Raw genomic sequence first — 25,650 nt, 5'->3', positions numbered from 1 at the left:
TGTGGTTGCCAATGTGAAATTCTGCTCTTGTTTTCTCTATTTGTTTTCAAACATAAGAAATTACATATACAAAATTACATTAAAAGAATATTAGGTTACTCAGAATTTAGAAATGCCAGACTTACAGGTAATAATATGATCACATGCTGGTTTTTAAGACATTCCATCTCATTTGGCAACGGAGTTCTTAAGGATTTTATTTTCTTACTCTTTTCTAATGCATGGTCAAAAGTTTATCTACTACATGTTAACCATACGTACTGTTAATACAGAATTATTTCAGCTGTGTTTTTTTGGTAATAGTTATGACAGCTTCACAGATACTATTTCATTTTTCCAGTGCCCTGTGAGATGGGGAGATGGGATATTTATCTATTTTGCAGTTACAATATTTTGTTACATTCATGTCTCTCATGTCTGACTACAGAGGCACAGGTGTCTGTTGCACGTCTCAATAGTTTTTCTTCTGGTAGGAGAGTTGAGGAGACATACTTATTATTTGTAAAATGCATGAGATCTTTGTGAAGAAAATTATAGAAAAGTTCAAAGTGTTGCTTCTAGTTACTACAACAACATTTTATTAACATGCAAAAACACTATTACTAACCCTGGAAAGGGGACTGTCTCTCTCCTGGCTGACAGCTGGAGTGCATTTTTCCCCTGCGTTTAAAAATGCATTTTAAAAATATTCTCATTTAAAAAAAAAAAGTCAAGATACTGCAAAATTCCATAAGCGATCAGAATCATAATAGAAGTGCCAGTCCAACCTTATTATTGATGGCAGTGCTCTAAATTTGATAGGGAAGAAGTGACATAGTGTATTTCTTCTTGGTTCATGTATTACATGTATTTACAGGAAAATGGGAATTTGGACTTTTCACTACTGATGTTGTTCTGTTAACCACAAACAGTGACATGCCTTTCTTAACAATTGTTTTCTTGACAGAGCTTCAGTTTTCTTTTTTAGCTGCAGAAGCTAATTTTTATTCCTCTCTTCTGGTGCTGAAGCTGACTTTGTTTTCCACCTTTGGAACACTACTTGATTTGGGGATGCTGTAAAGAGGATCGGTTTCCATAGCCCTTCTGCCTTTGGCTGAAGTTAGAAACCCTTATTCAGTTTCAAATCCCTTTTCACTTCAGCATCAGAGACAAGAAGCAGTTGTCCAACATAAACTGATAATCCAAAGGAAAGATAAAAAGTATATTCTTATTATGAACACCTAATATAACCTATGATTTAATCAGATGGTTCATAACATTAAATAAATATAGGCTACTAATAATAACTAGTGCTTAAATGGTTTTGTATGTTTTCAAGATGCTACAGGTCTTTCAACTCAATTACGTTTACACAATAGTTACTGAATTCCAACTGAGGCATGTGATTGTTATCTGTTAATCTTATGTGTCCCTCATGATCAGAGCACTTGATTACCACAGTCTGTAATGGATGGAATTAGTGAGAGAGTAGACCTTTTGAAATTGGACCAGGTGAGCTATTGGTCAGGTCTCCACCTCGTCAGTCCTGCTTTGGTGTAATGGACACCAGTTACATCTCAGACAAATGATTCATTTGATCTGTGTTAGTCTTAGTCAGTACTCAGATGTTCTCTTAGAAATTGGATGAAGCAAGAAGATCTATTATATCTGTTCATTGTAACCATCTTCTAGATACTACTGTCCACTTGAAACAGTTGACAGAACAGCCTGAGCGTGCTTCAGCACTCAGTACACAGCTTGCCCTCTTAATTCAAATAGCTGAAGGAGGCTTTTTAAAATGTCAGGTGGGTTTATGTTGGTTTGGATGAGGAAAGCTCACATGCCTTTTCTCTGGGGAAGAAAAGAAATAAGCTGTAACAACTTCTTAAGCTGCTCCACTTTGATTCATATTTGCTGCCTGATCACACTTAATCACTAAAGCAAAATATTGGTGACACAGAATGAGCACTAAGTAAATATTTGAGCTTCATAGATGATGTATTCAGTCACACCAGATGCTTCCAAACTGAATTGGTTTCAGTATCTCACTGGTTGTCTGGGAACCACTTCCCATTTTGGTTCTCTTGGGAGTGCTTGTATATAGACATCAAAGATGTCATGTGCCAAAAGCTTAAAACTCATTTTCTCCAAGTCTTGGCTGAGGTCTGTTGGAAGGATAATTGGAAGGAACCATTCATACTATCCTGCTCTGAAGGCACATCAAACTTCAGTTTTCAAGAATTTTAGGTTGGTGTGTCCTTGTCAGATTTTTCAAGGCACTGATTAAAATGAGCATCCACAGTCCAGACAACACCACTTACCAAGAAGTATTGTGTGCGTGAGAAGCCAGTCTTGATTTCTGTCTTGACATCTGTCAGATGTCCTCTGGGGATCTAGGGGCTCCCTGGAATCTTTGGCTGTCTGATGTCTTCTGCTTGTTACCTTCAAGTGGTGTCCTTGTTTTGAACGTTTGACCATCAATTTTATTTTGGGGGGGGGGGGGTGTTGGTGGTGTTTTGGGGTTATTTTTTGCAGGGGAATTTCTCTAGTTGCTCCTGAGTGAAGTACTTCTGTCTACTTTTCTCCACCTCTTGTGTAGAAAAAAGATCTCCAATGTCTTCCTTCACACAGTCCTTTTATTTTGTATCTTGTGCTCCCTTATTTCATTCCTGATTGTCTACTTCATATACCTCAGCTATGGCAGATGTGTGGCTCAAGAACAGACAAGAAATTGCTTTTTCAACAGAACACTTCTTAATCAAATTTTATCACCTATCTGTTTGTCATCCATTTTGGTCAGCACCTGGAAGAAGTTGATGAGCAAGTGCCAAATTCCAACATACACTTCTGCCTTTAGTTGCCCATATTCTTTCCTGGCCAGCCTGAGATATCAAAGGGACAGGGAACTTCCATATTCCATGAGGTCTTGTCTGCTTTCCTGGAATTAAAAAAAAAAAATCAGCAATACATACTGCCAGTTTTTTTGCAGGAAGTGCTTTTTAACTTGAGGAAAAAAGACACTTAAACACTTCTGTTTCAGATGAAGTGAGAAGGTGAATAGTTTGGGAAAGGTCCAAAGCCTGAAAAGGAATGTAGGGCATGTCTTTGTAACTCTTTTATTGGAGTTAGGCATCACAGAAGGTGTGTTATCCATTAGCGAGGAGTAAGATACAGTTTAGCGTGTCCACTAATATGATAACAGATGTAGTTTTTCTTCCAGCCAAAACTAAGCCAATACACCTCTAATGAAGCCTATGACATTCATCATTTTTCCATACCTGGAATTTACACCAGGGATTTTGACAGGAATTGTTTCTGTATTGCTACTGAAGTGGAATGTATCAGTGCAGCTCACTGTCACAGACATGATGAACATCTCAACAGAAGTAGTCAAAGTAGAATCAAGATGAATTATCCTTATTTACAGTAGCATTGCTGTTTGTCTTATGGAAGGGAATTGTAATTACTTCATTTGTCTGTTGCCTTTTATTTGTCACTTTAACTGCTGTCAAATCAATCAGCTTTTACATGACATAACTTGCTTTCTCTTGTTTGGTTAACTAAAGGTGATAGATATATCTGTACAAACTTGGAAGCAGAAAATTAAGTTCTGTTCTTTGTTTTTCATTCACGTGTTACATGCTTTTGGGAAAATGATGTCACCCACGTGCTTAGTTGCTTCATCTATAAGATCAATATAAAGCCCTTTTACTTGATGTTGCGAGGTTTTTATGAGTCTCAGTAACAGAATAGAGCCATTATCATCCTTGACTAAAAATGTTGCGCTTCACTATTCCTTATTAATACTATAGTTCCTCTCTCAGTAACAAACATACTTGTTGTTTTTCATCTCCCTAAAAATACTCCTCTGTTTTGAACCTCATTACAATTCAATACGGAATAAATTTATAGTAAGGCACATACCATTTCTCAAAAAAAATTGAAAAAACTGTGTGCTAAAATTAAAAAGGACAACTGTTTGGGTTGGGGTTTTTTGTGTTTTATTTGCCATAACTGGGGATGGATTTGAAGGTTAACAAAAAGATCTGCTGAGAAATTGCTTTTCTATTAGCATAAGTAAGAATCCATCCTACTGGACTAAGACTCAAGTCTTAATTGTTCACGGAATAACTGTCCAAGTAGTGTAAATTTGTGAAGGCAAGGCAGCCAAGGCCTGGTTGGTGTTAAACAATAATTACTTAATCTGAATTGTAAAGGATAAAGGATCCTCAGGTGAGGACAAGACTGCAAGACTTGTCTTGAGCTGCAAATTCTGGACTGAGTCATAAAATCCAGAGCCTATGTGCAGTTGTTTATAGCCAATTAAGTTACATAGTCAGTGGAAAATGGTTACAAAGAAGGCTGACATCACCATATCACTTTTGATCATGGATGTTTGCCAGCAGTCCATGTTGATTTGCTTCATATTATCAAGTTCTCTAAAGCAGTACACAGATGTTTAGTTATTGGGAAATGCTTCCATCATGCATATATACAGTTTTGTAAACATGTATATAAACAAAGCCTCTTTGCTTCAGAGCCAGTGCAATAACTGTTAGCTGTGAGTGCACGTATATGAATGTGATGAAATCATGCAGTTTGAGTGATTCTGCGTGCTTCTTTTTACTTTTTACTTTAAATCAGCATGTGTACCAAAGTAAAGAAAGATAAGAATAAAAGAGGGTGGAATTTCAATTTTGTTTTTATTTGCTTCACTGGTTGCTATTTTACAATTGAATTGCATTTTAAATTTCATATTCAAAAGCTCAGACTGAGACACAAACACTGATCTCTCTATTCCAAAGGAAATTTGCATTTTTATCTCATCATAGGTCTAAAATTCAGAATTCTGATGACACTAGACATTTTTATATCAGAAGTTCCCACTCTAAATTCTAATCTAATTTCTGCTTCAGAATAATGCCTATAGGAAATCTCTAATGTTTTTATATTATTGCAGTTTGCTCTCATAAGGTCTGAGAACTTCTTGTTTAAAAAAAGGAAAAAAAAGGACACGCAAGAGTTGTGGTTGTATAAACAATTAAAACCAGAATCTGATATAAGGCCAAATATGAATGGTAATCCTCCCAACCTTTAAGGCTTTCCACATTATCTCTTGGGTGTAGAAATTTTGAAAGCCTAACTATACTACAAAAGTAGCCCTTATCTCTGGAAATTCTCCAGGGTTCGGGGCAGAATGTGAATGAGATCATATCAGCAGTATGGAAATAAATGCTTTGAAGTGCTAAAGAACTTTGTGGGCTTTCTTTCAAAATAATGCAGTGTCATTTTATTGCTTGTATTTAAGTCTTGCACCAATTATCATAATAACTTTAAAACTAGTCATCTTCCACATGAGAATGTAAAAGGAAGAGAAATAACAAGTGTACTCGTTCACTGCTGCAAGCCTATGCTAAAAGCAAACCTGGCCTGACAGTTAAAAGAGTGCTGAGCATTCATTACTTTTCTGGAAATAATGGATGTTTTACTGCTGCCAGTCTGTTCCTTTTAGAAAATAAGGCATTCAGCTCATAAATAAAGAGCTGAAATTTATTTAGAATAGTGGTAACAAAGTCAGTCCTCCACCATGAAGTCAGTGTTTGATGAGTCACCATCTAGTCCCAGAGATGTCATCCTACTATTCACATCAGGTAATTAATGCAAACAGGAAAGGGGACCAGAAAGTGTAATACTAATTATAAGCGTTTGTGTATATGTTGAGGGTTTTTAAACTTATTTTGAAAACTATTAAAGTATACAAAATAAGATTGCTAACCAAACTATATTGATAGTGAGGTGCTAGAAGCACAACTATCTGTTTTTTCAAACGTATTCTATTTCATTATTCCCCAGTTGCTGTGGCCCCAGATGATTTTGTTTCCTGAGAACAGCTGATTTACTGCATTTCTGCCACTCAAGCTGATAGAGAGCTGCAAGAAAGTGAGTTTATAACTGGCTGTTAGTGATGTAATACACAAAAAAGGCCAAATCTTTATAGATGCTAGGCACTCAGCCCTTCCAACACATCTATGTAGCTATTGCTAGTATGCAGCTTTGTTTGTTTCTTGGTTTATGACTTCTGTTCATATTATGTTGTATATTTTGACTACCAACCTCCATGTAGGATGCTATTTCAGAACTCATTAATTAAGTCACAAATATTTTGCATAGTATTATTGACTCTATTAAATGAGAGGAAAATGAGATTATAGACTGATTAATTCACATGCTTAGTATCAGAAAAGAAACGTTTACAATGCAAGAAGCAAAATCCAACATTGATAGTACCTGGTCTGGACATCACATGATGCAGAAATCTGCAGCAGCTTTTTCACATGCAGTGCTTTAGTGCATACATAATGCTTTGAGAAGGAAGAAGAAAATTATGTGTGTCTGACAAAGCATCAAGTCTCCAACAAGGAGCTCAGAGTATAGCTTATTTGGAAGGACCAGGTGCATTTCAACCTAGTAGATATTATTTTAAACAAGGATTTTTCAGGGGGATTTTCAATAAATATTGAAGTGCTTAGAAATGACATTTTGAAGGATATGAAATTAAGAGAGACGAGTATTTACTGTAAGATTGGAATGCACAGTAAACTCAGGTCATTTATGTTTGTTGATGTCATCAGTAGCAGTTATGGAGCTCATGTATCTGGTACAGAACTTAAGGAAGAGCATATCTTAGGACAGACTCATGAGAAATTTTTTTACTTTGATCCTGGCCAACTGAATTTCAGCTACATCAGTGGAATGTTTTTTTTAGCGGAATCAGAGACGGAGGTGGAAGCATGGCCAGAGCATTCTTTGAGAGCCAAGTCAGAATGACTCCACCAAGTAAGAGTAGTCCATTGTGCTAAAATCTAATTACCGCTACTTCTGGAACCAAACTAGAATAATCCTCTTCCATCCTGTATGAAGACAGGATTCTCCCTTCAAAACATTGCCAACAGATGCATTTCAAACATCTCTTTATCCTCTGTTGTCCTACTGTTCATAGAGAAATGGAGAAAATCAACACTGATTATGAACTAAACCAGAAGAAAGAGAAACTAGAAATGGCTTCAAATTACTACACCTTCCATAGGACCTCTTTTCCTCCTTTCATCAATTGTATTTTTACCTACTAACAGATGTTTTAAGAGTACATTTTAATAGGTATGGTGATACTTTGTAGAGTGAGGCTTTCAACTTATGATAGAAAGAGACATCAAGAAAAGAATTGAAAGAAATGGCTGGAGGTGAAAGGGTAGAAAAGCAATGAACTTTTAAAATTGACAGTTAGAATTGAGAGAGAACTAAATCATACCAGATTAGGTAGTCACAGGGCAGAGAAATTTCCTGATAGATGTCATCACAAATGGTACACCCACTTGCCATGCTTGCAGTGATACAGCTTTTTATTAGTAATTAATAACAAAAGAATGCCTCTGCTCTGTAATCTTCCTCTGGCATTGAAATCATTTACCCTGAACTTCCCATCTGCACAAGCAATGATACTTTTTCATTACATACAACTTCACACCTAAAACTTCGGAAAAGTTTATCACTAATCAGTTGGCTGTGTATTAGTGTTCTCTTAACTCCTTAAATCTTAAAAAACAAATCTGTATTATGTGTTTTTTTTCTATTTCAGTTATTAAAATTATATTGATTACATGTTTATTGCATGGATTATTCACTTTACATTAATTTTTATGTCAGTTCTATGAAATATTTTGGTTTTCTGAAACTGTTTCAATGAACTCTTGGTTACCAGTTTCTTAATCTTGTGCTTGATAAACACATTTACTGTGCATGCAGTTAACAACTAGAAGTGGTGTCTGCAATTCCTGATATTCAGTAAGACTAAATGATTCATATAATTCAGAGAATTGATCTTGTAGTTTTACTCCCTGATATATTCCTTTGAGTTCAGTATAGCTATGTGCAAAAGCCTCTGAAGTTAGCAAGACTTTTGAAAAAAAACATTTTGTTATTAGGAATTGTCAAATTTTTAACCAAACTGTTCTGTAAGCTGAAACTTGTAGAAAAATATGTTTTGACAAAATTCACAGTATCAATTTTTAAGTTTTAAAATCACCAAAGCTTTCTATATTGTCACTTAGAGTCTATTTCTTGGTTTGAGATTATTTTCACTTTTAATATTTTATTGATATTTTTAAAGTTTTAAAATTTGAATATCAACTTTAAAATATTTCTCATCAATTGTATCCAAACAAAATGTTTCAGCTTAACCAAACTTAAAATATTTATACTTTGGCTGGATTTGGAAGAGGAGACTTCAAATGTAAAATGCTTATATGACAGAAAAACATTTCCCTATCTATCTCTAGTGGTTAGTGGTCTCTGCAGAGGACAGTAAAGTACCAGTAATAAAATAACTCATATTTTGAATATAGTAGTAGTGACAAATCAGAATAAGTGGTGTGACTCTAATTAAGGGTTAGAGAAGCTGATTTGTAATTTAAACTGGAAATTAAGCAAGCTCTTTAATTACAAGGACAGTTTTACTATTTTGCCCCTTTTTTAAAGGATGGCTGATCAATCTGTGGGTTATGGACATTTGCCTCTGCAGCTGTCCTTTATTTATCATTATCAGATTTATTTGCTTGCTAAATGGTTTATATATATAATATAATGGTTTATCATATAATTCAGAGGAAGACAATTATGGTGAAACAGCAATGCCTTTAGGGAAAGGGGGATGAAAAGACAGAGGACTATTTATATAACACAGTAATAGCTTTCTTACTGTGTCCTTCACTTAAGGAAACTAAAACTACAGCTCCCTGAAGTTAGAATCTCTGTAATTTCTGTCTAATGGGGAAGTGTTCCACAGAACTGCATTTGTAGATCAGGTGTTACAGAAGTTTGTTCTTCAAGAAATTGTAAATCAATCATTTTTATTGTTCTAGAATACTATTATTTCCTTTTACTATCATTGCTCCATCGGTTAGTGCTTAGGAAAGAATCTGTCCCTGACTCTGGATGCTGTTATTTCTGTTTGAGTGAGGGAAAAGAATCTACATAAGCAGAATTGTCTCAAAAACCTCCATGTCTGTGCTTACTTTCCAGAATAGAAGTCTGTTTACATAAAATGCAATGATCCTTCAACTGTTCTCATTTTCTGGAATTAGTTTAGGAGATCTTGTTGAGCAGGTCTTGTGCAATGCTTTGAGATAAGACAGCATGCCTTATCTCTTAGGCCTGTAGATTGACAGCTCGGATCAGGTTTTCTAGGCTAAGAATGGAAAGTTACTCAAGGGGCTGAGTTCAGCTCCTGTGTAGAGACAGCGGGAAAAGGTCAGCCATTATCACTAGACAGGCCGCCACTGTTGCCTATGTCTAACTGCTACAGAGTTGGCATAAAAGATGTAGCTGAGTTTTGAGGTTTCTCATCCTATATTGTGGGCATCACTATGTTTGTGAGCTCACTAGGTGAGTTGGCTGTGTAGCATTAGATGAGAGTCACCTCTGTGATGGTGTTCAGGTACAGCTCAGTTATTTCCTTCTGCCCTGTGTACGTCTCTGCTATGGAACTTTAATATGGTTCAGAATTAGTTCTCAAATCTCTTGCTGCTTTCAGTATCTTATCCATCAAAGGGTTTGTAAACTCCTTTGTGTTTTGTCACTGATGTTTTTACTCCACGATCTGTTAATCATGTCACAGGGAATACCTGAATTCTCTGCTTACTCGACTCTCTGAATGAATCAGAGGTAAGCTTGTTAAATGTCATTGGCTCTCTGAGTAGCTGCAGTATAAATTTACATCTGTATAGGACGTATTTCGTTGATCCAATAATTGAAGGTAGCATAAATTTTTTTTTGCTTAATCAAAGGGATGTCCAGTCATCTGAAAGTACTGACTATGGTCAGCTATTTATTGAACCAGATGCTGATGTGTTTGAAACAATAAACTGGGTACCATGCAGCAGAGAGAAATTGTGTCTGGTTCACTGCTGAGGTTTCAGACCAGAATCACGATAGAAAATTAAGTGAAATGTCCCTAGCATATAACTAAAATTCCAGAGGTGACTGTCAGGATAACTAGGCTAGTTGGTTTTGTTCTCATTACAATGCAAAAAAAAAGGGGGGTTAAACCCCTCTCTATTGCTCCATTCAATTGCTCTATTTCAATGTAGCATATTCCGTTTCAAAACAGAGCATTGGATATATGTAGGTCTGACTTTACATTCTTTATGAGACAAAATTTTGAAAGATTAAAAGTGTCCTGTCTAATTTTAAACTTATAATTAGGCTTTAAAATTATTTCTTTTTCCTCTGGCATTCCACAGGGGGCACATGTGTCTAGGAGCTTAGTTTAGCGTTTAAATCAACATGCCAAGAGTTTATACCTTCAAAGTTGCAAACTGTAAGAGATCAACTCTTAGATGATTATCATTCTCCATGCATAAATGTGCTCATTTGTTAATGCACACTAAAATTTTCTCTGCAAATTAGACAAGCTGCAAAGAAAATAGTCTCATGCTATATATTCAGACCTGTTTTACAGTTTTCAGGACTTGCTGTAGGGAAGATCTCTGTCAGATTAAAACATTGATGGAACTCATGAGCCAGAAAAGTAATTTCTGATCTCTGCATGCCCTCTATATAGCCTCAACAGACAAATTCAACCCAGTGCAATTTGCTTTGCAATTTTCTGAGCAGGAAATCATGAAGTACTTATAGCATGACTAGATATGAATTAATTTACAACCAAGAATGTTTACTTTTACTCTGTAACTTTGATTAAAAGACCAAAGTATTTGTTCTACAAACTGATTCCAATGGAAAAAAGATGGAATATATGCCACATGCTTAACTTAATCATGAAAATATTTCTTAACTTCAGAGAGAATGGTTATGTGTTTAAAATCATGTGCCTGTTCAAATTTGTTGTTGTTTCAAAGCTTGCATATGTAATACTTACCTTAGTTCCCTTTAAATTGCCAAACTGGTAAGAACACCAGCTCTAACAGTCATCGCTATTAAGTTATTCATAGCACTCAGGCATCTGCTCAGACTTCAGACTGCAGAACTTCTTAGCTCATACTAAAATAATAACACTAGCAATTACAGCTTCATTGTTCTTTGACAGAAATCCTTTGAAAATCTTGTCAGCAAGAACTCTTTTTATTTCAACAAAAACACATTGTACACGTCCTTTGCGCTTAACCCTGGGTTGCTTTAAGAAGAATCTAGTCTCATCCAATTGCAGCATTATTGACGTGTGAAAGCTTTTCTGTGCTTTGTAATGCCTTTAAAAGCAGCACAAACAATATTTGTCCATATAGTATGAACCCTTTCCAACCGATCATTGCCATTATATCTCTTTAGACCTCTAGAATTTGTGTAATAGAGAATGCAAGGTCATATCTATGTAAATCCAGAGTTCTGTTTGAAGTTGGACACCCAAACTTGACATAGAGAGGATTTAAAACATTCTTCAAAGCATGATCTGGGCTCATCCAGGCTTCAGTTATAAAATACAAACATACTTTCTAAGGAGAAAATTTTAAGACCTGCAGCACATGCTAACAGCATGCTGGGGCGTTGTATTAGTATCAATGGGCAGAGAAAAGAGAAACCATCTATGGAGTAATAAAGGACCTCCTTTTCTAGTAGTTGAATTCTCTGTCCTAGCACAGTATCAGCTGGCCCTGATTTTCCATTCTTTATAAAATTGTCTTAGAGTGATTCACATAAGAATAGAATAAATGACTGAATGGAATGTAGAGTTCACTTTTCTCACCATCAGAGGAGGAAGATACAGGCATATTCACTGCCACGAGCACCCATTTACCGCACCCTTAAGTTACACTCCAAGTGACAAGCAGCTGGTATGTCTTGGAACGTACTCATTAGTATCATTATGACCTGAACGTTTCCATGCCCTGTTTGTCCCAAAGATTCTTTGGCTGCAAACTGTCTTTTCATATCCTTCTCATTTCTCCCTTTTTACTTGATATCTCTTTTTGCTTTTGTACTTCTGTTACTTCTTCCTTTTATTCTCTCTTCCACCACCCACCCCACCCCACACTTTTTTTTTTTACAAAAAACTGGAAAACCTTGCTCTCAGCTTCTTTCAGGCAAATTGAGTTTATTCTGAGCAGTACAATCTCTGCCCTTCAGAGTCTTTCTGCAAATCCTAAAGTACCTCTAGCTCTTACTTCCAGAGACCACTCCATAGAATGAGTCCAAGACTTCAAGAGACAGCAGCTGTTCAAGCATGGGAACTGTAATGTACTCTAGGATCAACCCTTTTATTTCCAATAGTTCTTCGGTACTCTTCTTTCCCCTCTTGTTCTGCAAGCCACTGCATGCCATACTCGCCTTTGATTTCAACTGCAGCATGTTTGGACACTGAAGAGCTATAATGGCAGTGATGAGTTGGAAAAAGTTCTTACTGTGGTCAGGTCAATTACAACTTATTTGTACACTTGGGTGCTGACAACTATATGGACAAAAATAGTTTGTACTGCTTTAAAAAGCATTACAAGGCAAAAAAAAAAGCTTTGACTCGTCAATAATACTGCAATTGGACAAGACTAGATTCTTCTTAAAGCTTCCTGGGGTTAAGAGCAGGGGACCTGTACATTGTGTTTTTGTTGAGATAAAAAGAGTTCTTGCTGACAAGATTTTCAAAGGGTTTCTGTCAAAGAACAATTAGGCTGTAATTGTTTGTGGTGTTATTTTAGTATGAGCTAAGAAGTTCTGAAGTCTGAACAGATGTCTGAGTGCTACATTTTAAAAAGGTGCCATTAAACATTTGTAACATTAATGTGGTATTAAACAACGTAACATTATGCAAAAATTAAACATTTGAAAAATTATTTCCATGGAAAAATGTTAATTCTTTAATGTTTGTCTGTATATGCAGCAAAATCAGATGGTGTTATAAATTGAAAAATAAATTTAACATCAATTGTATAAGGCAAGAATAATTCTTCTAAGGCAAAATGGTAATAGAAGAAAGAAATAGCCATTTCATATAGGCTGTGGTCCTACAGATGTTCAAATGATTATTAACTATCATAGGATAATCTTTACTGGGTGAAACAATGCGGAAATTCTTCTCATAGCTTTTGGAGAATTTTTACAGAGACTTTGTCTTCACATTTCTTTAATTTAAGTTTTATAGATGTCTTTTCCCCATGCCCTTCTTAACTGACTTTCTAGGCAGATGAAATCAAATCTATTTGGCCTTGGTAACTAGAAAGATATACATCTATCTAAGTCTGCCCGCTTTGAAGGTATCTGTTTTGGCCCTCTTCCTAGCACATACCTTAACTAAATCATGCACTTTTTATTTTTTCATTCAGTTCGCGATCAAAATATAACAGAATTGTAGATGTCAGTGAGATCCAAATCTGGAAATTCTTGTTATCGTGATCCTACTTGCTAGAGGTACATGAACTGATTTTCTATAATTTGAATAATAATTTGAATTGGGAAAGAAACAATTGCTGATGACTTCTTCTTTCCCAGAAAGGTCAAATTGAATTCAGCTGGAGAAAAAATTTAAATTACTTTTACCACCCTAACTTGCTGTTTTCTACATTCTTAGGATGATGAATTTAGATTCCTCTGGTCATGATTTCCCTTCCTGATATACTCTGCTTTGGAATGTGAAAAGACAAAGTTCAGCCCTAATTCTCAATAAAGATGTAATCAGAATGCTGGGATTTTTGAAAGTCATAATTCATCTTTCTTCTTCAGGATGATTTTCCTTACAAGTTCTGTAACATAAGGTCTTATTTCTTCAACAGAGACAGTAGAGTCCCAGGCCTTTACTACTTTCCCATTGGGGTCTACCAGGTATTTCCAGAAGTTCCAGGTTGGTTCTTCTCCTGTAGAATCTACAGCCAAAAAAAAAGTGGAAACTTAGAATAGAAAACCACGTTAGCCAGTTCCTAACATTTGTTCATGTCAATTTGATGATTACTGTCTCAGAGGAAGAAGGAATGTAAAATTAAGGGGGAGTTCAGACTGAATAATTATATGAATTTTCTGACAGACAAGGAGCTTTAACTAGACTGTAGCCCCCTGGAGACTAATGGAAACAGTCAAGCTTCAGACAGACAGACAGGAGAAAGCACTATAATCAGTGTTAAAGTGTGTGCATGCATGTGTGTGCGTGTCTGTGCTATATAGATAAATCTGTAACACTTGAACATTGATAGGAAAATGGAATTTGGCCTAACAATATAGCTGTACCAGGACTGATTATTTGCTTGCTTATCTAGAATTTTTCCTCCAAAAGCACCCAGTGTCATGTGTTTCAGGTTTCAAGAAATGCTACATGAAGAAATAACAAAGTTGTTCCAAGAGGTTTCCTCCTCATCCTCATCTACTACAGTTTCTCCCGCCATGACCACATACTCATTTTATGAGTCACATTCTTGTCCTTTACTATTCTGCTACACGACTAACAACATTTTCAGGATTTTCAATCAGACCAGGAGCTTCATCCCACTAATAGCACAAGTACAGACGCTACAGAAAATCAGCATCTTTTTCCGTTGATTATATGTTGGGCAAAATCTTATACAGAATCAAAAGATATTTCCAAGTATCATCAAGACACAGCCAGACCTACACTGTTTACTATCTTGTCATTATGCTGCATAAAAATACTGCCTCCAGCAGCCTCCCTTTGCATGTGGACCAACAGAGAAACAGAAGTTTTGCAAGTTTCATGTGACACGTCTGCAGTAAAGACCCCACTGGGCAAAACAGAAATTGAATGATGGGAAGAGGATTAAAGGGAAGTTTGGCGAGCAGAAGGATCCATTACAGACACCTGGAAGGAGGTGTGCTTGGGGTAGTAAAAAATAATACTACCAACAATCCTTTAAATTCAGTGGTATGTGGGAGAACACTGTGGTGCTGGAGAGAAGCAGCAGCGATATGGTCCTTGCAGAATGTAGCTCAGGTGATACCATGTGATACTGGGCTTTATTATATGTCATTGCTGGAAGACATTTCCTTCACATTGGATAAAGACTGACATTTTAGTTTAGCATTTAAATAGAGTTTAGGGCATTTGTTCAGTGCAAGAAAGGTAGCGCTTTGATAGAGAATATCCCACTTTACAGTGTATTTTGTCAGCTTTCTGCTAAGAACCAGCAAAACCTCTTCAGGTCTCAGTGCTAGCTACACTGAAGATTAGAACTGGAGGAAATGTACAGTGTGGTTATCCCAATGCTTGGCAAGGAATGAGGAAGGGAGTATTCAAGGTCATCTCTTAGTGCCTGGTTTCACTTTTTGATTGTTGAAGTAAATTATGTAGACGCTTTGCTTCCACTTATCCTACAGCTCTTGAGATGAATCTTATAAATCCAACCTGCAGCAGTCATGTCACAGGAGAAGCACTTATGGGACTCTAAAGTGGAAGAAGGAAGATCAGGTGTTGCATGCATACAGGAGAATATTTCAAGACCTGTATTCCATGTAGAAGTTTATTAGACTGGCTTTTATGAGGCATTTATTATCGTAGTCTCTTCATCCCTGGAGATCTTTTTAGAAGGTTAGACAAAGGTGTCAGGGGTGACATGGAGAGAAGTACTGCCTTGTGGAGGAGGACAGACTGCATGACTTCTGACCTCTTTGAGCCTGACAATTCTGAACCATGATTCTGTGAACACAGTCATAGACATCTTTCTTCTGTTGGATGGTATTTTGTGTCAGAGGAACTCTACACTGGGGAAACAACTCTCCAACGTTCCAGATTACTCACCAATTAAGTACTTGAAGGCAGGAATTGCACCGGCTCCGCTGACTGCAATTTTGCTGAACATAGGAAAGGAGGCACCATAAGTCTTTCGCGCAAAACTCTCGATTTCTTTGTTAGTGTCTGGTTCTTGCTGCCCAAACTGATTGCACGGGAATGCCAGCACATTGAAATGATAAGGGCCAAGATCTCTCTGTAACTGTTGTAAGGCCTTGTAGTGGCTATCTGTATACCCACACTCACTTGCAACGTTGACAACTAGCGACACCTGAAGAACAAGAGAGATTAAAAAATGTGCTGCACATGTCAGTTTTCCAACAGGTAGAGAGGGATGCAGATTATTTGCAAAAAAATGAGACTGTCTAGAGAACTGTGACTGAACACTTATGCGTGAAACTAACATTTTCTGTTCACAATAGGAAGATTTAGTATTTCTTTTATGTATTCCCATTTGGGAACCACAAAGATAATCAGTAGTCTGGAAAAAAGAAGACTGAGGGGGGATCTTATCAATACTTATAAATACTTAAAGGGAGGGTGTCAGGGGGATGGGAACAATATTTTTTCAGTGGTGCTCAGTGATAGAACAAGAGGGAACTGGCACAAACTTGAACATAGGAAGTTTCATCTTAACATGAGGAGGAACTTCTTTACTTTGAGGGTGGCAGAGCACTGGTGCAGGCTGCCCAGAGGGGTTGTGGGGTTTCCCACTCTGGAGACATTCAAAACCCGCTTGGACACCATCCTGTGCAACCTGCTGTGGGTGACCCTGTTCTGGCAGGGGGGTTGGACTAGATGATCTCCAGAGGTCCCTTCCAACCCTGACCATTCTGTGATTCTGTGATTCTGTAATAAACTGCTAAACTATCTTAAATCTCAGTTTACAGAGATAGTTTCTAAGCATATTTAAGAAATATCCATCCAGCTAAGGTATACCAAGGTGCTTGAAAGAAACTTGCAAATTAATTATTTTTGGTAATCCATTTATCTGTAGTGAGACATCTGTTCTGCAGCATCTGCCCTGTACCGAATTTAGTACTCATGTAGAAATTGCTGATCCATTTATCATTGCTAGTGATTCTTGACCTGGAAGTTAACAGAAGCAATTACAGGATTTTGGGTTGGTCTATGCAGTATGGACTGTAAAATTTCCCACCATGTCTAGAGTAAGTCTGCTTAGTTGTGACAAAATGACAACAGATTTTGCATAAAGGTTTACTGCCTCAATTAAAGATTCCAAGAAGTGAAGACTGTGCCCACTATCCGTTAACGAGTTATTCCTGTACCTGGTCATCTTTGCTATTGTGCGCATTGTGTCATGCGGACATTACCACCTGGTATGTACCTGCCTGCGCAGATCCAGCAGAAAGGAAGATGCCAAACATAGATGAGCACTACAGGAAGATAGAGGCACGTGTAAGCAGAATACATGATGGAACAGATTCTACCAAGAATTGGTGGGGGAAATTAAGTGACCTAACCCTGAGCTGACACATAGTACACAGCTTCTCAAGGCCATGAAGAACTTTCCATTGTTTTTTGAGATATTTTATCCTTAAATAACCTCCAGAATGTGTTTTTAGAGTCACAGTTTTTATTATTATTAGAAATTTTGTAAGTGTGAATTGCCATTCATTCCACATAAATTGAGTCCATTCTAATGCTTTCTTGAGAGTGGATTAAAGCTGAATGTAATGGATTTTTAGATACAATATGATTTTATTAATAAAAATAGCATTATGCACTTTACAGTAATGATTCTTTTACATATAACTACATTCTATTCCTTTTTTCAGAACAATCTGTAAGAGTCACAAGGCAATATAAATATTATAATACTAAAAATGTTTCTACTCACCTAGATTAAAATCAGGCATAGTACAGAAAATACATGATTCGGGAACCAAAATTCTACCTGGTTTACTCTGAATCTAGTGGGTTTCTATGGATTATACATCAGCCCAGAAGCTGGTCCTTCATTCTCAAATTGCAGAAAAGATTTTAATTCAATCAAAGTAGCCAACACACTCCCCAGTGCTACTACAACAACAGTAGCTGTTTACATTGGATCATTCTACAAGAGTTTGGAAGTTTCAGAGAAGCTGGCGTGTTGGTTGCATTATGTCAGTGTGAGACAGCAGTGTTGAATAGCCCAGTCAGGCAAGAGGAAAGCCTGAAGCTTGAACACATTAACTGACCTGATCAAATTACACAGCAAGTAGCTGCAAGGCAAGAAAAAGAGAGTAAAAAATCCTGACTCCAGATCTCAGACTCTTCTGTCTGTGGCCACTGGCTTTGCTCAATTTAAACTTTGGATTCTTATGTTACTATTGTTCCAAATTCCTATGTGTATGTTTCTATACAAAATATAAAAGTATATGAGAAATATGAATACAGTGCATCAAATAAATTATAATATATGAAAAATAAAATACTATGTGCGTATAGTGTTTTTAAGGCCAGAAAACAAACTGACATATAAAAGCCCGTAATCTGGGTAAGGTATGGAATCATAAGATGAAATCCCTAGAAGGGGTAGGAATGAGTAAAGAAAAAGCTAAGGTGATGTTGGTGTTTATAATTTCTTACATTAAATGTTAACACTTACTTTGTGTATTTTGTATCTTGTATAGGTATATGGCTATATTTAAAGTGGTTTCAGAGAAGCACTGTTTCCCCTGGAAGACAGGTAATCTTATAAAGCAGAAATTGATGTAATCTTTGTGGTGTAGTGTGTCAACAGAATACAATGTAAGCAATCCCTGTACAGTTGCATATGAAATATGATCTGGAGCCATCTAGCTAACTTCCAAAGCATCACATTCGTTCAGACTACATTTACATGCTCTACCTGAAATTTTAAATTCAGTCTCTTAAAACATCCAAAGATATGGCGTATATTTGTATTTTTCTTTTTCAGAGAAGAGGTAATAATTTTACGATGCATTCCTTTTGCAGGCTGTAAGCATTTAAAATAGAACTTACACATTGGACATAAAAAAAAACTATTGACAGTTCTGTTCTTTTAAAATTATCTGTATTTACCAAGCATAGTGACAACTGTAGTTTAGTATGATTGAAGTAAAGATAAATTGTAACACTAAGAGTTGAAGTCACATGTAGTGCTTTCATATAAAATTTTAGAGGGTTTTTCAAATATAGTTTAAGTCTCAGCATTCTCACAATGCAGAAGTATTCATACACCTTACGGTATTCATATCTATTGGTACTTTTCCCAAATACACTGGTAATGTAAGAATTTATCATTGGAGATTTGGGGGAAATAAGGTTGTGTAAGTATTATGTTCATATTGTAATAGATATGAAGGATGACTTGCCAATGAAAACAATCAAGCTTTTATAACTTTTACTTGATTTTGAAGTTAGGAGGGCTTGAAAGAGTTCACTCAAAAAGAAACAACTTTAATTTACAGCTGTTTAAAAATAGTGATTACTCAGCATGGTGGTGAAAGGCATGAGAGCTCAATGCTGCCAATGGTGCAAACTTCCAAATGTTCTCCCACAAAATAAGAGGAAACTACACACAGCATTTCTTAGAATGGCAGACATATTATGCTTCTCTTTTTTTCTTTAATAAATGCATTCTATTACTGAACTCCGTAATGTAATAGTGCAAACCTCCTGAAAGTATAACTAACACATAATAAAAAACTGTCAGGATTTATTAGTATTTCATAAGGAATGTTTAAAATGATTGTTTAAAAATCTTTTACCAAATTGTCTTTTAAGTGTCTGATAGCACAACTTATTAAATTAAAAGCTGACCTGCGGCCAGCAGGTCGAGGGGGCAGATTCTGTCCCTCTACTGTGCTCTGGTGAGACCCCACCTGGAGTACTGTGTCCAGCTCTGGAGCCCTCAGCACAGGAAAGACATGGACCTGTTGGAGTGGATCCACAGGACGGCCACAAAAATGATCAGAGGGCTGGAGCACCTCTCCTATGAGGACAGGCTGAGAGAGTTGGGGTTGTTCAGCCTGGAGAAGAGAAGGCTCTGGGGAGACCTTATTGTAGTTTTTCTGTACTTAAAGGTGGCCTACAGGAAAGATGGGGACAAACTTTTTAGCAGGGCTTGTTGTGATAGGACAAGGGGTGACGGTTTTAAACTAAAAGAGGATAGATTTAAACTAGATATAAGGAAGAAATGTTTTACAATGACTGTGGTGAAACACAGGCACAGGTTGCCCAGAGAGGTGGTAGATGCCCCACTCCTGGAAACATTCAAAGTCAGGTTGGATGGGGCTCTGAGCAATCTGATCTAGTTGAAGATGTCCCTGCTCACGGCAGGGGAGGGTGGACTAGGTGACTTTTAAAGGTCCCTTCCAACCCAAACTATTCTATGATTCTAGGAGTCTATGAAATGTGGTGATTTTTTTTCTTTATTTTATTTTTAATAAATAAGTCACTCTTTTTGTTGTCATGAAGAGGCTGTACTTTGACTTCTTATAAATACTAATTATTTAAATTAAGTTCAATATGCCTCTTGACTGACTTTAGACTCTAAGAGTGCAAGTCAAGTACACCACCTAGTGTGCAGTGCAAACAATTCATCCTGGACCTTACAAAAATTATTTAATTTAAGATGAATTCTGTATTAGCTGTTGTCTGTCCTCTTAGTACTATCCTTTCCTTCCCTTTGCTTAGAAAACCCATGCATTCTAGTAATGAACTCATTTATTTAACATTGCAAAAATATTTATTGGTTTACTTAATGTTTACACCAGTGTACCTCCTTGAGGAAAAGATCCCTGGAGAGATTTAGTAATCTGCTATCAGCTTCAAGTAACCCTTGGTGGATCTGTTAGCAGAGACAGTAGATTCTTAGGTTTTTAGATCAGGAGATTCTTAACTGGCTCCATCTGACTGATGGAAGAACCAGCCTCAAGTGCCAGATTACAGCAATTCAGAGAGCCGTTACCTTCATGGAAAAAAATAGCAATACTTTGTACAGGAATTAAGTAGCTATACCCTGTATTTATACATATTCAGTAATACTACATTCTTGGATTGCAGAGAGCTGTGATGCAAAGTGCCTAGCATTACTTTCAATAGTAAAATAATACTTTGCATTGTTATACCGACTAATGCATTTACATTATTATAGTAACTTTGGTTCAAGATTTTCAAAGCGCTGCACTAAAACTGCTTAATTACACCTCAGCACACTGCACTTAGCTGTGTGGTAGGCAGGCAGGTAGGTAATATTAAATCTACATAGGTATAAACACAGAAGGGAACGGTTGATGCTTGGGAATTTGGACTCCCAAATAGATACTATTTTTGGTAAGAATACTGCCTCTTACAGCATATCTGACAGAGATCATAAAACAAAATGTAAGCTTTCCTGAATTAGATAGGTAGATAGATTAGATAGAAAACTAATCTCATTTGGATCCTGTTGATTCTTTTCCAGCCACACATCACTGCCCTTCATTCTTAACGGGTCAACATCAGGCAGCCTGGAAGAAAGGTAGGAGGAGAGCCTTCATGTGCAACACAGTAGAACAGACAGCCTTTTGATCCGTTTCACTTGTGGTACTCTTTCTTTTGAGTCATAATAGTCTTCCCTTTCTCTGCTTTCAGGTAGATGTAATATCATACCTGATTTTGTAGCATGTATGCCAAATTTTTTGCATTCCGGCAATAGAATTTCTTATGCCCCCATAAAAAGGGAGTACTCCCTCACATATTTTTGATATTTTTATTAAAGTGGCGGGTAGTTTCTGTTTGTGCACATTTATTTCAGAGAAAAAAAAAATCTGTTCCTTAATTTTTTTCATTGTTGTTATTTCAGAATTGTTAGTACACTTCTTATTTGCTATAAAACAGACAGTACTTGTGATTTGTATCAAGATGCACTTGAATGGAAAATGAAAGAATATCAATCGGTTGTACTTTTTTCTTACTAAGAAAAATTATCTCAATGATCTCAATACACAATAGCTTATATTAATAACAGATATTGAAGAAAGATTCTGCAAATCATGAATTGCACTGATTGTTTCTACTTAGCATGGCTCTTGCATTTTTAGAATTAGCAGACTTTTTTTACATACTCTGTAAGCTTTTGGATTTTTTCAATTCCGATTTAGTTTCTGGACTACAAATTAAGTAGTTATTTAACTAAATTAATTGAGTGACTGAATCAAAGCAAATGTTTTCTCTACATCTGCCAGAAAGCTTAAGGCTGTAAAAGCTGGTTTAGCAATTAGCAGACTATTGTTCCAGGGGCTAACTAGTGACTCACTTTCTTTAAAACACCAGCAGCACATACGTAGTTCTTACACATTATTTGCTTTAATAGCTTTAAAATATTATGATAAACCTACATCTTAACATTACTTATCTAATTTAAGATTTAAACAGGTTTATTTTAAGAAGTAAATGGGAGTTTTAATTAACCTTTGTCTACCTTGATATAGAGTTCTGACAACATAAAGACAGAAAGGGATGTTTTACTGCTATAATTCTCTTTAAAATTGTGCACGTGCATTCTCGAACAGCAGCTAGCCTGAACATTAATAGGGTCTCTGAATGCAAATCTTTTTGTTCCATGCAGAAGCTGGTCATCACTTTTTTGGAATAAACTATTCCAAATGGCCTACCAGAGACCAAGGAGTACCATTCACCGATGGTGTTACCTTTTCCAAGGTATGTCTCTAGAGCTCTCCGTTATGAGACCAGTCATGCCTCGAGGATGGCCCAGTATCATAGCACCCCTGGAGATTCACACACACACCCCTAACCTTGTGTGGTCAGGAGATACCGGGGCAGGCCCTGCAGCTTGTTCGGGAGGGGATGAACACCCTCAGCTCTCTGCAGGGTGGCTGTAAGGAATTCCTCTGAGTTCTCCCTTTACTCCTTTCCATGTGGGTTCTGGCCTTGAGGTAGAGAAGCTACAAGTGGTATTTGCTTATTCAGACAGATTTGCAGATGACCTGCAGACAAAGCACGCCCCAGTAACAGGATTTATTGACAGAGCCTTTGGAAGGAACTCCTAAAATAAGAGCAAATATTGCTTAATATTAAATAGGTTCTGTGCTTTTTCCAGTGCATTGGACCGATTCTGCTCTATCTGAATTGTGAACGGGGAGGGGAGGAGGACTTTGACCAGGTAAGAGTCAGACCTCTTATTTGGTCCAAATCCACCAGTGTCCCTTTTCTGATGAGCTCAGGAAAATGTGCATCTTCTCCTGTGGGCCTGCTCTGTCTTCCTGCCAATGTTTGAGTGACCTGCTTCTGCAGACCAGTGACCTCAGACACCTCAGGGAAGTACCTGAGGAGAGGGAAAAGGAAGGTGGAAACACAAAGCTGGAGACTAAGGGTGAAAGCAAGACGTGGTGCCTGCCTTTCTGGGCAGCGGCCAAGCTGTTGGGCTGCCTGGCTGTACCACAGAAGATGGGTCACTCGAGTGCTAAGGGCTATGGTTGTGAGCTTCATGTTGATTTTAGCTTCTGTAATTTGTGAGTGCGACGGTGAGAGCTTATAGTATTATGCACCCCATCTGCTAACTTCCCTTTTCACTCTTCCACAGGCACTATCTTTCCTAGATGGTCAAACTACTGAAAAAAAAAAAAAATCAGGTTACATGCAAGAATATTGTTCTTAAAATGGGAAGGAAAGCTCTTCATATAATATGTAAAAGAAATTTAAAGGACATCATAAAATTATATTTGTGTTTACATGCTCTTCTTCATATTGCTCAGCCACACTAAAAAGTGACGAGGTGAGTAGCATGATGTTGCTACAATTTCACTATACACTGATATTAAAAAAATTACTTTATCATGTCTCTTGCCTTTTTACTGATGATAGTGAAAACTGTTAAATCCATTAGGTGCTGATTAAATCTCATCTTTTTTTTTTAAAAGCAGATCACTAAAATGGAACGGGATTTAGGCAAAAAATAATTCACTAAAAGTCATGCAGTTAAAAGGCAGAAATAAGCTCCAAAAGTAAGTTATACAAAGGTGCAAACTTCCTGAGCTTCAAATTGAACAGCTGCAACCTGGTGCAGCTCGTCCTGCTGAATGAAAGGCAGGCAGGGAACAGGCAGGGAAGAAACGGGCATCCCCTGCCTGCCACGTCTGCAGGCAGCAGCCCGCAGCAGGAGAAGAGGCGACGTGCACACAGTTTCCCACGCAGACTGCAAACGCTTTATTGAAGAGAGCGGAGCCCCGCGGAGGAGCGCTATCGCAGGCAGCATGCAGGCGAGGCTCCAGACCAGTGCCAGAGGAGTCGGAACCCCACATGCATCTGCATGCGGCCACCGAGTTAATGTACAACCGCCTCTCCGCCCCACTCGGGCTCCGCAGACATGCACGGACCGGCCGGTTAGCGAGCCAGGGCGAGCGCCGCCCGTCCCGCGCGGACTTACCGAGCCCCTGTACTTCTCCAGAGAGACTAGTTTGCCCCTGATGTTTACAACTTTGAAAGTGTAAAAATCAGGCTCTTTCTGCTGCGTAGCGGAAAAGGCTAAGAGCAGGAGCGCTGTAATTGCAAGGAGCATGGCTAGAGGGATGAGGAGAACTTTGGGGAAGGAAGAGGAAGGCTGATGCTCCACACTGCCCTCAGGATCCAGCATGCTGCACGGCCGCGCCGCACAGGCACTTGCCACGATAGGAAAGCGCTGCCGCAAAGAAAAGACTGCTGCAAACGCAGCTTTTGCAACAGTCTGCCTACTGCAGAGGGCCGGGAGCTGTGGCCGTACCAGACCTCAGGAGGATGTATTTCTGGAGGACTCAGATACTCCAAAACTGAGTGTTTCGTGGCGGTAGTGGTGTATTAAGGAAGGCCATTTATGGGTACAAGACAGATGAAAGTGCCAGTTTGCTCTAGAATGGTAATACTGTGTGTGTCTGTGGGGTACCAGTCAGATTTAGAGATCTGGTTTAACCATGTCCTAGGAAAATAAGGGATAGAGTTATTGTGATTTTTGATGGGTTTGCCAGTGCCTTTTTTTCGTATGCTAACTACCGCATCGAGTAACTACATTGTAATGTCAAAGGAGACCAGTGGCTTGGTTGCTAGTGGTTACTGATGTAAGTGCTCCGAACAAGACTCACAGCATACAGTCAGCAAAAACAGAATTACAAACATACCATCCGCCATATCATGTGAAACGGAGCACCATTAGCCAGGCCTTCCAGAAATTCTTCTTGCCTGGTTGGCGAGAAGTGAGTGAGCAGACCACTGGTCTTGACAGTGTGATCTGGGAGAAACCACATTACCAAAGGGTTTTTAAGCAAGAAAGAGGCATTAAGCATCAGGAACTGAATTTGGTACCAAAGCTTTCAGATACCCAGAGCCAAACCACTGCTTCACTCCACTGATGCCATTCCTGGATTGTCTGCAAGAAAAAATAGCCTTTTGCACTATTTGCTGCTATGCCTGCTGGAAGAAAAGGATTTGGATATATAAAGTAACAACAATAGAAAGCATTTGATGCTCATTGATTTCTTCTTGGACTGAAAAACTGGTCCTCCATGCCTACGATTCTGATAATTCTTGGCAAAGAAAAGCAAAATGTAGTGATTTACAGAAAACAATTAAGTAGCACATCCAAGACATATTGGAAATCTATCCTTTGAAGAGCAAATTACATTTTGTAATCTCACTTAGCGATTTTTTTTTAACTGAGTTTTGGTAGATCTTTGACATCTTGATTAAATTTGGTTTGGTAATTCAAGCATAAGTGGCATTACTGTAAGTAAAGAAACCATGTATCACTAGCTGAAAGAATTTAGGTTTTAAACATTTCAGATTTTTCATTGGTTTATGTATTTCAGCTTAAGTAGACATCCAGCATCAAGAAATAATGCAATATGCAAGAAAAATATATAGATGGAAAATCTTCTACCGTGCTGTCTATGGGGAAGATACACTGTGCTAAGTATCTGAAGTTCTCATCTTCACAG

The 25,650-nt window shown here is 37.6% G+C and overlaps 1 protein-coding gene across 1 annotated transcript; it reads right to left on the bottom strand.

Annotated features, from left to right (window-relative positions):
- Nucleotides 1–12,826: 12,826 nt before the first annotated feature.
- Nucleotides 12,827–24,317, bottom strand: GPX7 (glutathione peroxidase 7; the record flags this gene model as incomplete). Its single annotated transcript, XM_082484183.1, has 3 exons — nt 12,827–13,841; nt 15,722–15,983; nt 24,111–24,317. 3 exons carry the CDS (start codon nt 24,315–24,317, stop codon nt 13,678–13,680), a joined length of 633 nt encoding a protein of 210 aa, XP_082340309.1. The 3' UTR covers nt 12,827–13,677.
- Between the last annotated feature and the right edge of the window lie 1,333 nt (nt 24,318–25,650).

The sequence above is a fragment of the Vanellus vanellus genome, assembly GCF_965231255.1.
Source record: "Vanellus vanellus genome assembly, chromosome: 5".
Taxonomy (NCBI): domain Eukaryota; kingdom Metazoa; phylum Chordata; class Aves; order Charadriiformes; family Charadriidae; genus Vanellus; species Vanellus vanellus.
Note: the sequence above shows the minus strand (reverse complement) of the source record. Positions and strands in the feature narration are given on the sequence as shown.